General features: G+C 38.0%; 1 protein-coding gene across 3 annotated transcripts in view; it reads right to left on the bottom strand.

Annotated features, from left to right (window-relative positions):
* The window catches only part of LOC107514800 (cytochrome P450 7B1), a 147,691-nt gene that overhangs the window by 20,840 nt on the left and 114,572 nt on the right, over positions 1 to 12,279 (bottom strand). For all 3 annotated transcript variants that reach the window (XM_036232823.1, XM_016152878.2, XM_016152876.2), the window contains exon 2: positions 5,847 to 5,983. In XM_036232823.1, the coding sequence (XP_036088716.1) occupies positions 5,847 to 5,983 (137 nt within the window). The remainder of the gene's footprint in view (positions 1 to 5,846; positions 5,984 to 12,279) is intronic.

The following is a 12,279-nucleotide window of genomic DNA, read 5'->3' as shown; positions in this document are numbered from 1 at the left end:
GATGCCTGCCTCATTCTGCATCAAAAGGTTTAGAGGTAGGACCTACAAGTCTCTCTGTTTGACAAAGGCTTTAAGTGATTCTTATAAGGGCACACTGAGGCACAATGAGGAAGGAACACAGTCATCCTATGGTCTGTATCTTAAAACTGGCAGGAACCTTGGAGAGGTCCTAGTCCCCTATCCCCGAAATCCCAACCCCTCAGGCATTTATCAGTTGAGAAAGGTGAAGAAAGTCAAGAGAAGTCAAGGGCCAAGATGACCCTGCCTTTGTAGTGGCAAGAAATCACTGCTCATGCCCTGTTCTTTTCTGAACGCGGTGCTGATTTTTTCCACTAGAGTACTGTTTTAAGACTCCTTCTAATTATACATATTACGCAGATAATATTCAATAACAACATTTAATAAAGCTTTCCTTTCCAAGAGCACACATGAAGTTTAGATGCTCCTATACACTTTAATGCCTATTTCTTGTCTTCTAGAAAAACGATAAATAATTAGACATTAAAGTGTGTCGTATCATCTACACATTCCTCTTTACCTCATCGTTCCTCTGTGTGTATGCATGTATGTGTGTGTAGCTTTCTTAGATGAATAACTTCTCACTTGTTATTTATGGTAACTCTGACAGTATCACAGAACTTAAATTCCATTTGGTATAAAATTTAGGATAAAGTTCTGAATAATTTTCAACCCAATCCTAGAAACAAGATAAATGTTTTCTTTTTGTTTTACAATTTTAAAACACAATTTAAGTTTTTAATCTACATGGATATACATGTACTATCAATTTTTTCTAAAAATAAATCATATGACTTAAGATTTATTCACTCTATTTACCCTTGATTTTCCTTAATAAGACTGGTCGATCTAAGAATGAGGGTAAAGCTAGAAATGACTACTTATTCTGGTCAGATCGCAAAGCTGCATTTACAAAATAAACTCCATTTATTTTCCCCCCAGGGAAAGAAAAAAAGGACTCAACTGGATTGGGGCATATTTTATGACACCTGCTTTACCATAGCAGCTTAATTAAATAAAATTTCCAGCATCTGCCTGACAAATAATTGAAAAAAAAAAAAAGAGTCAATTCCCTTATTTTGCAAAAGACGATTTTAGGCAAAGCTGTGTATTTTCACAGGTGGTGGTTCATACTTTTCTCCTTTCACTAGATGAAAGGATTTCACTAAATATCTTTAGGGTTATTTTAAATTTGTCACTAAAGTTCAGAGAGTGGCTAAAAGGTCCAGTTTGCAAAACACGATTTTTAGAGAATATTTTGAAAATTTGCCAGCCAATTTTCTACATTCATCAAAATCTAAGTAGAAAGACAACACTATATTCAGCCATGACAGCATGAGCTACAAATACTCATACATTCCCTCTTTCTTTTTCTATCTCCCTTTTGGGGGATGAGGATTTGGGAAGAAACTATAGGTTAGTTTCACATAAGAGGATAAAAGCTAAATGTGGAAAAGCTGATTCTGGCTTGCAACCAGTTATTAATAATTTTTTTTTTAAATAAGCAGTTATTGCATATAGGCTCTTTGATTTAAAAATCATTACTGATTAGTTTAAAGTAATTTATTTGTAGATAAAATTCTCACTGCTTTCAAGGCCCTTCACATTCCAGGATATGTATTTTCTCTTTCTCATTCTTATTTTAATTTTCTTCAACATCAAGGCATTGTGTTTTATCTACTTTCTGAGTAAGATGTAAATTATTTTAAAAGTAGACATTTTTAATTTTCTGGATTTTGTGTTTCAAGTGGGTTTGGAAGTACTAATAACCCTGGAGATGTTAGCTGGCTTTCCAACTTTTAATCTTCAGTATAAACAATTTAAGCTAAGTTTTCCAAAATTAATATTAATTTAAACCATCTGTCTACCATCTGCTAATGTGAGATGCAAAACCAGAGTTTCTTTGTAATCTTTAATCAGACAGTTAGGAAAACACATATACATTCATAAAATGGATTTAAATTTCTTAACAAAGGAAATATGAAAAGTTATTCTGAAGGCCATGTATCCTTGGAACAAAAATAACTTTTCCTCCGGTGTGGTTTTATGTAAATGATGCCAAGTGTGTCAACAGGCAAGTGGCCTAGTTCATGAAGATCATAAGGTAGAAACTATGTCCTTTGCCAGGATTTCAAAAGAGAAAGGACTGCTGTCAGCAGCTGATATCAAATATTGATTTAAAGAATATCAGAGTTTGCATTTGTCTAAAATATAAGTCAAAATGCGGCTCACTTCTGTAAACAACATATACGTGAATATATATAATCATCCTTGGGAGCAGCGAATTTGCATTTGAAATAGGGTCAAATTTTTAATATCTTCATTGCCAATAATTTCATCCTCTTCCTTTTTTTTAGGAGCTGACTAGGTCTCAAGATATTAACTCTAGCATTCCTATATATTTTGCATATGATCCTTTAATAAATCACTGGCCTTTTCACTTCCTTCAAAACCATTTCTTTCAGGAAGGTAAAGCTACATGATGCAAAGTATGTCAGCAAATGTTAAAAAGCAAATTAAGTCATTCACACTGTTGTCATATATACACAAGAAGTTTGACATCTGGATCATTATAAATTGAATTCTGATGTTTTCATTTCAGATATGTGGTGTTTTACAGAGACGCAGCCATAGGAATTCAGAACAACTATTTGACTATTTGGAATAGAAATGCCTAATCACCAAATATGAGATAAATTTGAATTTTAAAGAAATTTTCCATAACTATAAGCATTTAATCTTCATGGTTAGCTGGTTTTTCGCCAGGTTTTTTTTTTTTTTTTTTTTGGTAATTTTTTAATCTCAGGTTGAAAATATTCATTGGAAGAGTAAAATATGAACTAACTTTTTATTTTATGAGGTTGGCCACATTATACACTCTCCCTCCCATTAGGGAGATTTCGCTAGCTGCTGACAATGACGTACAGTGGTGCTTCACTGAGGTGACATCCGGGGACAATGACTCCGCCGCACCACCACACAAAACCAATCAGAGAACTATTTTCTGCGACAGGTCACGAATTTACGTGGTTTCTCATGAAAAGATGTACCTTTTAATTTCTTTATTAAGATGACATCCATGTCCCTTGAAACTCTTTGGGATGACAATCATTTGCTCATTGTGCAAGGACATAATACTCACTAAAATCACACTATGGTACAAGGGCAGAAGACTCTGCTCCTTGCTTCACATTTTCTAAATGAGCTACTTTGCAAACTGATCGTTAGAACCATAAATGTTAATGGGATATCTTGACAGGAATTTATTCAAACTCTAGTGAGAAGCCAAAGAGAAATAGTAGCAAATATTCAACTGTGGTTGTTTACTCTCAAGTTCAAGAACATAACCATGGTCAAATTATTTAGACATTAGAAATTCAGCAAGCTTCTCAGTAACTATCACTAAAATATCAAGTGTCAGGAGAAATTGGTTGTTTTTCGAAAAGTGAATATAATTATTTAGATCTGCCACAAGTTTCTGCTTAATCAACTTGGGTTATTTCTGTATAATGTATTTAATAGGAGGACTAAAATATTCAATAATTTGTTGTATCTACTCATTAAAACATAAGGCTTAATTTTTTAAAGTAAGAGTGACTTTTTTACAAGTGAAGAATATAGTTTTGTATTATGAAACGCTAATCTCACTTAGAATATAAACACTATTTATAGCCTTTATTTGTATTATAGTAAGTCTTTTATCATCTCTAAGGTTTGGGGAAATTCCTCATCAAATATTTATTGTGAATCGGCCGTGCCGAGCTTTGGAGTAAATGTTGGCAATAGAGGAGCTAGAGAGTAATCAGTGGAAATAGACAAGGGAATTAGCAATACATCCACAATTTATTGAACGTTATGACTGAAGTGATACTGGGAGTAACTGGAGCCTGGAAAAGAAGAATCAACATTACATGGGGAGTGGGAACGGTCAGTGAAGGCTTTCGGGAAGAAGCGATACGTGGCTATGGCCTCAGATGATGAGTCAATGTCAGTCAGGATGACTCGAGAAGAGAAGAACGGCATTCTGACATAAAGGAAATGATTATGAATTACGCCATATACTGTAATTTTTCTCTTTCTAAGATGCGTGATTTTTTCCCATTTCGCTTTTTTCTGGAATCAGTGTGCATACAATTACTTTTTGAAAAGTCTTCCCAGGTGCTGAGCAAAAGAGAAAGTTGTGATGGGAAGAGCACTGCCTGCTCATTGGAGAACTCACCTGTGCTGACAATTTTATTCAGTTAGATCATATTGTTTTCAGATTATGTTAAAATAGTAGCACTAAAATGAAGTCATTCTACGTACAAAACGTTGCTTCTGCTACTTAGCAAAGTAATTACAGTAAGAAGAAAGTACCAAAATTCTTTATGAATAGAACATACTATTCTAAAGCCAGTTCGAAGAAAATAAAGGGAGTTGAGCAAAGAAAACAAGCATAAAGATGTCCCAGATGAAGGTTACAACAAGTCAACGATAAAACCAGAAGGAGCAGTGTCAAGAGAGTGAAGAAATAAGAGTTTCAAGAAGAAATGAGGGACCACTATTGACCTCAGCAAGGCAGAAGGCTGGTCATGGTTAGGAGGATCTAGGAGATCAGCAGCTAGAGGCAGCAAATATAGGTAACTTTGAAAAATCTGAATGTCAAAGAGGAAAAAAAGAAGTGAAAAGTAACTAGAAGGTGAGTACAGGAGAAGCTTAAGCATTGTTATAAACTAAGGATAAAGACTTGTGAGAGAAAAATAATGAAGATACATGTGTGGAAGGAATAAATAATAAAATGCCAGCCCAGAGGAAGCAGGAAGTAAGGGTCATGGAGATAGGTAAATGGATTTTCTTGAACATCCTTTGAAATTGGGGGAAAGGTGGTAAGGACATGGTACATTTGGTAGGTGTATGCGGATCTGAGTGAGTTCATACCTGACGTCTTCAAGTTCCTTAGGAAGGACAGGAAGTCTTGAGAGTAAATTGTGTGGCCAGAGCCCAGTGAGAGATGCAGAGCTGGGATACAGCCTTTTCCTGCCCTCTCACCAGCACACCCAATCGGTAGTCAGAGGGCAGAGGCGTGTGGATAATCTAGTCTGCAGAGATCAGCCTTCAGAGCACAGACAGGACAGACGAAAGCCAAGAAAAGGAATGGCTAGCCCAGGTAATAAGCTGATGTGGAAGCCTGTGTACAAAGATGGCCACAGTCAATTCCTGTTTTCTTCCCATAGGTGCTCCTTTGCGATATGACGCTGCCGCTCTGCTCAAGAACGGTGGAGTCTACTATGTGCCTACCTTTGAAACCAGGCTGGCATGTGACTTGCTCTGACTGATGGAATGTGGTGGAAGTGAAGTTCTGTAATGAGGCCTTGCAACTTTTCCTCTTACTTTTAAAACACCAGGTGACATGTAAGGATGTCTTCTTGAGGATGAAATAGCATATAGACAAGGACGTCCAGCCAGACATGTAATAAGGCCACCATGAACCATCTAGCCCCAATCAATCAGCCAGGTGACTCAAGCCACACAAGTGACCTACATAGGACCAGTTGTTTTAAGGCATTAAATGTGTGGGAGGTTTGTTATGTAGCAATAGATAGTGACACATCTGGAAAGCATGGGCCTTAAGGAGGATGGAGGATGAAGTAAGAACATTGCAGCCTCCCTTCTTATCCCTACGAGGTTGAGGTATGTAGCAAATAAACTACATATTCAAAAACAGTTTTCCTTTGTATTAGCTCTACAAATAAAACAATAACATGCAAATACCCCATATTTTGCCTAGAGAAAAATATAATGACATTCAAGAACAAGTGAGAAATTATGATGTATGAAGTGCTGCTTACCCCCGAGGAGAAGAGTGAAAATGTCACCATGTTGCTTTTGAAGAGTCCTCAGGAAGCCTAAGGGATCTTTCTTAAATTTCAGGGCCTGTCCAAAGTAAGGAAGCCAGCCTTTTATCAATGGAGGCTCACCAGGTCCTCTATAAGAAAAAAAATAATAATAAAAAGTAAATTTAATAAATTATAATCATTCTTATTTTCATACATGTGGGTTATTAATCTAGTCTAGAAGTAGATTGGATGAATTGTACAGCTTTTTTTCCATTGTTTTATTCAATGGCTCCTATATAATCATAGAAATGTGTTTATTGAGCCTCTAGTATGTGTGGCTCTGGGGTAGACAGTTCAATTCAGAGCTTTTGGTGAGTAATTTTGTAAAGAAATTTGTAACGGCCGAATGGCCCGCTGAAATGGCAGACACATTCAGTCAATATTTTGTGTCTGAGGGTTCTTCCTATGATCTGGGTATTAGATGTCAGGTGGTTTAATCGCTATAATAAAGTTCTTTGTTATCAGATATCTATTTGACTGGAACTATGTAATTAGAAAAATATCAATTAACAATCTTTTTTTAGAAATTAAAAATATTTTTAAATTTTTAGTTACAGTGGACATTCAAAGGGAAATGAGTAATCTTGAAAAATGTTTTATGTTATTAAGAACAATAAAAACATCAACATCATTTCTAGGAAGTATATTTTGTTATATTCTTTTATGAAGATTATTATTCAAACTACCAATGAATAGAAATATTTGTTAAATTTTATAAGATTTTTTTTAACATATGAAGCATGTTCAATGAAACACTGAAATACTATTAGTTAAAAAACAAGTTTCTTTGTTGACCTATATTTCTAGCAAAACTGGAATTCAAAATTTCTTCCTAGTCATTTATTTGGTGAACTCAATCTGATTTAAAGTAAAAAAAAAAAAAAAAAATCAAAGCCATTTTATCCTAGGAGGGATTAAAACAAATATTCAAGAGAACTCTGATGATTCTCCGTCCCATCTGTGAAGATGACATACTACAAGCAGACCAACCCATTTTGATTAATCACAAGATATTACGAGCTCAGATCAAGATTATGATCATACTCAATGCGGACTTTTATGTAGTTAGATTAACCCTATCAGAAGCTTTTATTTTCCCACAACCCAACATGGGAGACTTAAACTTAAAAAACAAACAGTCTGGGATGTGATAGAAATAAACTGTATATCAAAACTTTGCTTTCTGTTTTTAGAAGACAATTTATCTTTATACTAATTTACGAAAGAGATGCTGCTGTTTAAATACGTATACTTAGAAATAGGGGAACGAGAAATGTATATCTTTTTCTTCACCCCTTTGCCTGTTATTTTCTTGAATGCAAATTTTAGGAATGCAGACTCCGTTTTTTGAGAAATACGAGTGTACCAAGACAATATGGTAACAGTTACTTTTATAGCCAAAGATTAAACAAGAAGAGCTTGCACATATGATTGTAGAGTAAAATCTCCAAGTTAGCAACTGCCATAGCACACAGGCTATCAATCAATAACCCTTTCAAAATTTGCAGGTGATCTAGTTTACAAAATTTCTGTTCAATATATTAACTCTCTTCCTCGGTCTACTCTTACTCTGTTTTGTTTAATGTTGCATGAATGTTACAATGTCACAAAGATTTTCAAAGGCTTTTTGTCATATTCTAATTTAATGCAACTAATTTCATCCTCTATGTTCTGTCATTTAGTCAAAAAACTGTATTCTTCTTGGGGCTCAGAAATCCAGAGTATCAGTAACTTAATGTACAGAGTTAGGGAAACACATTAGGAAGCCATTTTATTGTCATAAAGATGAGAGGGTCATCATTTCTTACAGCTGTGTTCATTTTGGCAGCAATAAGCTTAAACCTATTAAATACCATGTCACAACTTTGCATATTTTCAGGAAAAAATATAGTGCTAGTTCAACTTATGACCCATAGAAGACAGATAACAGAAATCTGTCTTCATTAGTACATTTGTAAAAATTATTTAGGGAGAAAAGACATTACCATAATGATCCAGAAAGGCCTGCTGACACTTGGCGCAATACAAATACTGCTATTTGTCTCTCTCATGCTCTGTGACTTTGAAAATGAAATACCCACTGCCCACTGCTGAGTTAGGGGACAGGATACCTAATGCTTGCTGGGGACTATCAAGATCCGAAGTTTAAAGAAACATGTCCTGAAGCAATGATGGTAACTAAAACAAAAGTAATGAACAAACAAAAACCAAAAAAATCTGTGGTCCATACCCTCTCTTAATCTCATCCTAACAATATACACTTCTCAAGTATCCTCCTTACTATTTAAGAGACTACAAGGGCACATCTCGGAAATGATACAAATTAAACCTTAGAGAAGTTCTCAATGATTAAAACCAAGTTCTATACATAAACCATTGCATCAAAGCTTGCAATTTCTTCCATACAAGCTGTGGAACACATCTTGAAGTTTATGCAAAATGTCAAGTATGGTCCAAACTTATATGGAAGCAAATAGTGGAGAATTCAAGTGTATAAAATAGCTATAAAACAGAACAGACATATAAGATATTTTTCTTTAGTTAAAAAGAAGCATCTAAAGTTGAACATAGTGGATCAACACCAAGTACTATAGAAAAGAAAAATTTACGAGTATAGGTTGCTGTGGAAGGTGCTAGGCTTTAAATGTCTATGGGAACAATATGTTATAGGTCACTAGCCAAATCTTTTACCTAATTATTTAACTAAAGGTATGGCAGGAATAATGTCACATTTCTGCACACCTGACTCATCCTGGGAAATCTGAAATCCAGTACACTAGCTAGGTAGATGCTCAGTTTTATCATACAAGGAGAATAATAATATTACCTTAGGAGTTTACCGTTTGGGCTAGAGTATTTGAAAGTAGCTGGCACGTAAAGCAGGATTAGTTTCCCCTACTATTCATGTATTGTAAGCAGTTGCACATAAGTGGTTTTGTTCACCCGTTCTCTGGCTGGATGGTTTCATTTGTCGGCCCTCCCTGCTCATCGCTACCTTCTATGCAGTTGCGCAGGTATGAAGGAAGAACCTCTCCATCCTTTCAATTATTGGCTAAACGAGGTTGGTAAGTACCCAGATACACATGAACTTGATGACGTCAGGTGAGCAGGCAAAAAGACTCTGCAAAGAGCTGACCTTCTCAGGGAAAGAACTATATTTAAATAGCGTCATTGGGTGTATCTGGTTATGTGACGGTTCTCTGGGTATGATCTGGTCTAAAAGATAACAAAATTCTCAGCACAAGATACAAACAGATATTTGGGGGTTTGGCGTTAAGGAGCAAGAGAAATGAAGAAAGGGAGTGGAAGGACAGGGGATAAAATAGCAAAGCTGCATCATGGTAAGTTGGGACCTTGGGACAAGGACACTAACCAGGATGGGAGGAAGCTTATAGGAACAGAAATGACCAGTCTTCATCTCTGAGATGTTGTCTGGTGGCCTGGGAGCTACATGGCCTTTTTGATCTCAAAAAAATCAGTGAAAGTCTGTTATCCGCACCACACAAGCTTATGTCAGTGGTAGTTGAAAAATGAGGGGATTTATTTAGTGGAGGGATATTACGGGGTGGAAGGAAAGGCTCAAGGACTTCACGAGCAGGGGGCAACGCGTAGAGGGAAGACTGGACACGGGGAACGCCAGCTCCTCAGCCTGCTTCGCAAAGGACCCTCTGGGTACCGAAAGGGGACCCTGACTTCCCGCGTCCTGCGGGACAGACACTTCGACACATTTCTTTGAAGTATTTGCATACTAAAAGTGCTTAGATGTCAAAGGCCATCGTGACCTCAGCAATGAGAGAAGTCGGGTTAGTTGCAGAGCTGCTGTGTGAGACGGGAGAGAGAGAGAGAGAGAGAGAAAGGAATCCCAGTCAAGGTCTGCTTCTCTACCACTCTTTGAAGTTGGTGAAAGATGTGGGATCAAGATCATTAACGAGAATCAGCAGAGCTCCTCCAAGGCACCAGAGACTCTTCCGTGAAGTCAAAATACTGAAGGCCTGGTATTGTGCCGGAGAGACAGAGCAAACGCTCGATCCTGTCACGGAGTATGCCAGTGGGGGAAGATGTTCGATTACTGAGTTGATCACAGCAGCATGAAAGAGAAGGGGGCCCGGGGTAAATTCTACCAGTGTTGGCTGAATAGTACTGCGACCAGAAGTTTACTGCCCACGTCCAAACCTGCTTTTGGACGGTGACTCGAACATCAAGGGTATAGACTTCGGTTTCACCTGTGGCTGGATACCTGTGTGGCGGCCTCTTTATGTCACCCTGAAACTCTTTCTAGAGCTGAAAGTAAGGTCTCCCTGAGGCGGATGTGTGGAGCCCAAGTCCTAAGCACTGGTCAGAGGCTGATTATGTTTTGGTGGACAGAACTTTAGGCAGCAGGAGGAGGGGGTACTGAGCAGGATAGACCATTTCCCTCCTACTTGTCCATAGAAGGGAATTTCTCATCTTTAGTTCCATCAAGAGAGGTGCTTTAGAGCAATTCAGAAAAGTTCCACGATGACCGTGGCTCATGAAGATGAGCAAAGAAAGGCTTACACCGAGCTACTCCTTTGCCACAAGGTGGACTGAGTGATGATGTCCATGGGCTCCACAGTGTGAGGAGGGGTGGGGTGAAGCACCGACAGGATGTGAAGATTGTCTGCCACCGAGAGACACCGGGGCATGCTGTCTGACCAGAGAGCATCCATATTTACCTTCCAGAGGAGTTTGTTCACAGCATACTTTTAAGTAACCACAGGCACATAGCAGATTGTTATTTTCCTTAAAAAATTTCGTGCATATAAATTCAAAGAGAAAAGTCTGGTAGGCTTTACCATGCTAATGGCCATTACTTATGGGTGGTGAGCTTGTGGAGGTTTGGTTATTGATATCTTCTAATTTGCACGACATGAACATACAGCTTTTGAAGAGTACTTGTCATTTATTTTGTAGCGTGTCTTTCAGTTTGGGTCGTGTGATGGCTTCTCATGATTAGACTGAGGTTGTGACATTTTTTGAAAGCATCCCTTAGAAGTGACGTGGTCATCTCGGTGCATTGCTGTTTTTGAAAAATTTTAAAAATGCTATTTTCATATTAACATGAAAGCCGTGTATAGAAGGCACAGTCTTCTAAAAAAGTAGATAACGGCAAAAAAAAAAAAATATATGCTCTATGAATGAATCAAAGGCTGGTTCTAAAAATGAGAGCAACAGTCCCAAGGTGGGTGAGTGAAGAAGCCACCTGAGAGTCACCATAAAGATGAGCAGGACCTATCTCACTGAAAATGAGGAGCCGGCACTGGAGGTCCGACTCCACCTGTGCAAGTGTGGACACACAGTGTCGCTTGGACACTCCATCGCTCAGCCCGGGTGCAGGTGACACGTTAATGAGGCACGCAGGGTTGGTTTCTGTGACGGCCAAGGGAGGGAGGAGGGGTCTTCACAACTGGGTGTGCAGCTGCCGGACTGTGACAACTGAGGGCCCTGGTGGTCTCTGCAAGGCTCCACTCGGAGGAAGAAGCCATGTAGCACAGAGCACACTGCCTCCACTCACGAAACCCCGGGGCATCTTGCACACAGGTTAATTTTTCCCCCTTGTATATGATAAGTCACATATTCTTCAGGACTCTCAATTCATATGTTGAACATAAATGATCTGCTTAATGTCTGTTTACTAGAAGAATCGGATTTACGTAATCTCTTTCCACGATGACCGTTAATCCAACTCTGCCTAGAAAAATTATATAATTCATTACCGTAAGTAATCTCTATTGTACCCTGTACTTAACCTTCATTTTTTCCCCCAGTCCTACAACCTTGCAAATCCACTGGTGCTGTGTGATTGGCATCTGGTATTCACAACCTCTGCCTCACAAAGAATAAAGAAAAAAATTCCTGGATTAAAATGCCACTTTTCGGTCTCTCAATGATTCAACTATCTGTTCTTTGGCAACTCTAGAAGGGTCTATTAACTTTGAGAGTCATAAATAAGGCCTTTACTCTTGAAATGTTTTGGCTCTATGAGTATGGCCATTGACTTAAAACTCGATTTAATTTCCCAGTGGCAAAGGTATGCACTGTTCGAGCACTTTTGATCAAAGCACTAAATGTAATGGCGATGTAAAAGCAAGTGATGCTGAATGGTCCCAACTTTCTCCACCACTGGCATGCAGTCAGAGCAAAACCAGTACAAACATGACTAAATGTATCTTCGTACCCTAGAGCATAACTATGCGAGCCATCTTCCAGTTGAATCTTTCGCCGTCAGTTCATCTCTGCAGTTGTGTGATCCGAACAAAGCTTTGTCTGTAGAGTGTGCCTCGTAATCTCTATTCCATTAGCAGATTTATACTAATGCCTTGATCAAGTGAGTGATTTGTAAATGCTTCTTTGGATAAGAAGCTGA

Source organism: Rousettus aegyptiacus, unplaced genomic scaffold (assembly GCF_014176215.1).
Source record: "Rousettus aegyptiacus isolate mRouAeg1 unplaced genomic scaffold, mRouAeg1.p scaffold_m13_p_15, whole genome shotgun sequence".
In the NCBI taxonomy this organism is placed as follows: domain Eukaryota; kingdom Metazoa; phylum Chordata; class Mammalia; order Chiroptera; family Pteropodidae; genus Rousettus; species Rousettus aegyptiacus.
This window is presented reverse-complemented; position numbering and strand designations above follow the sequence as displayed.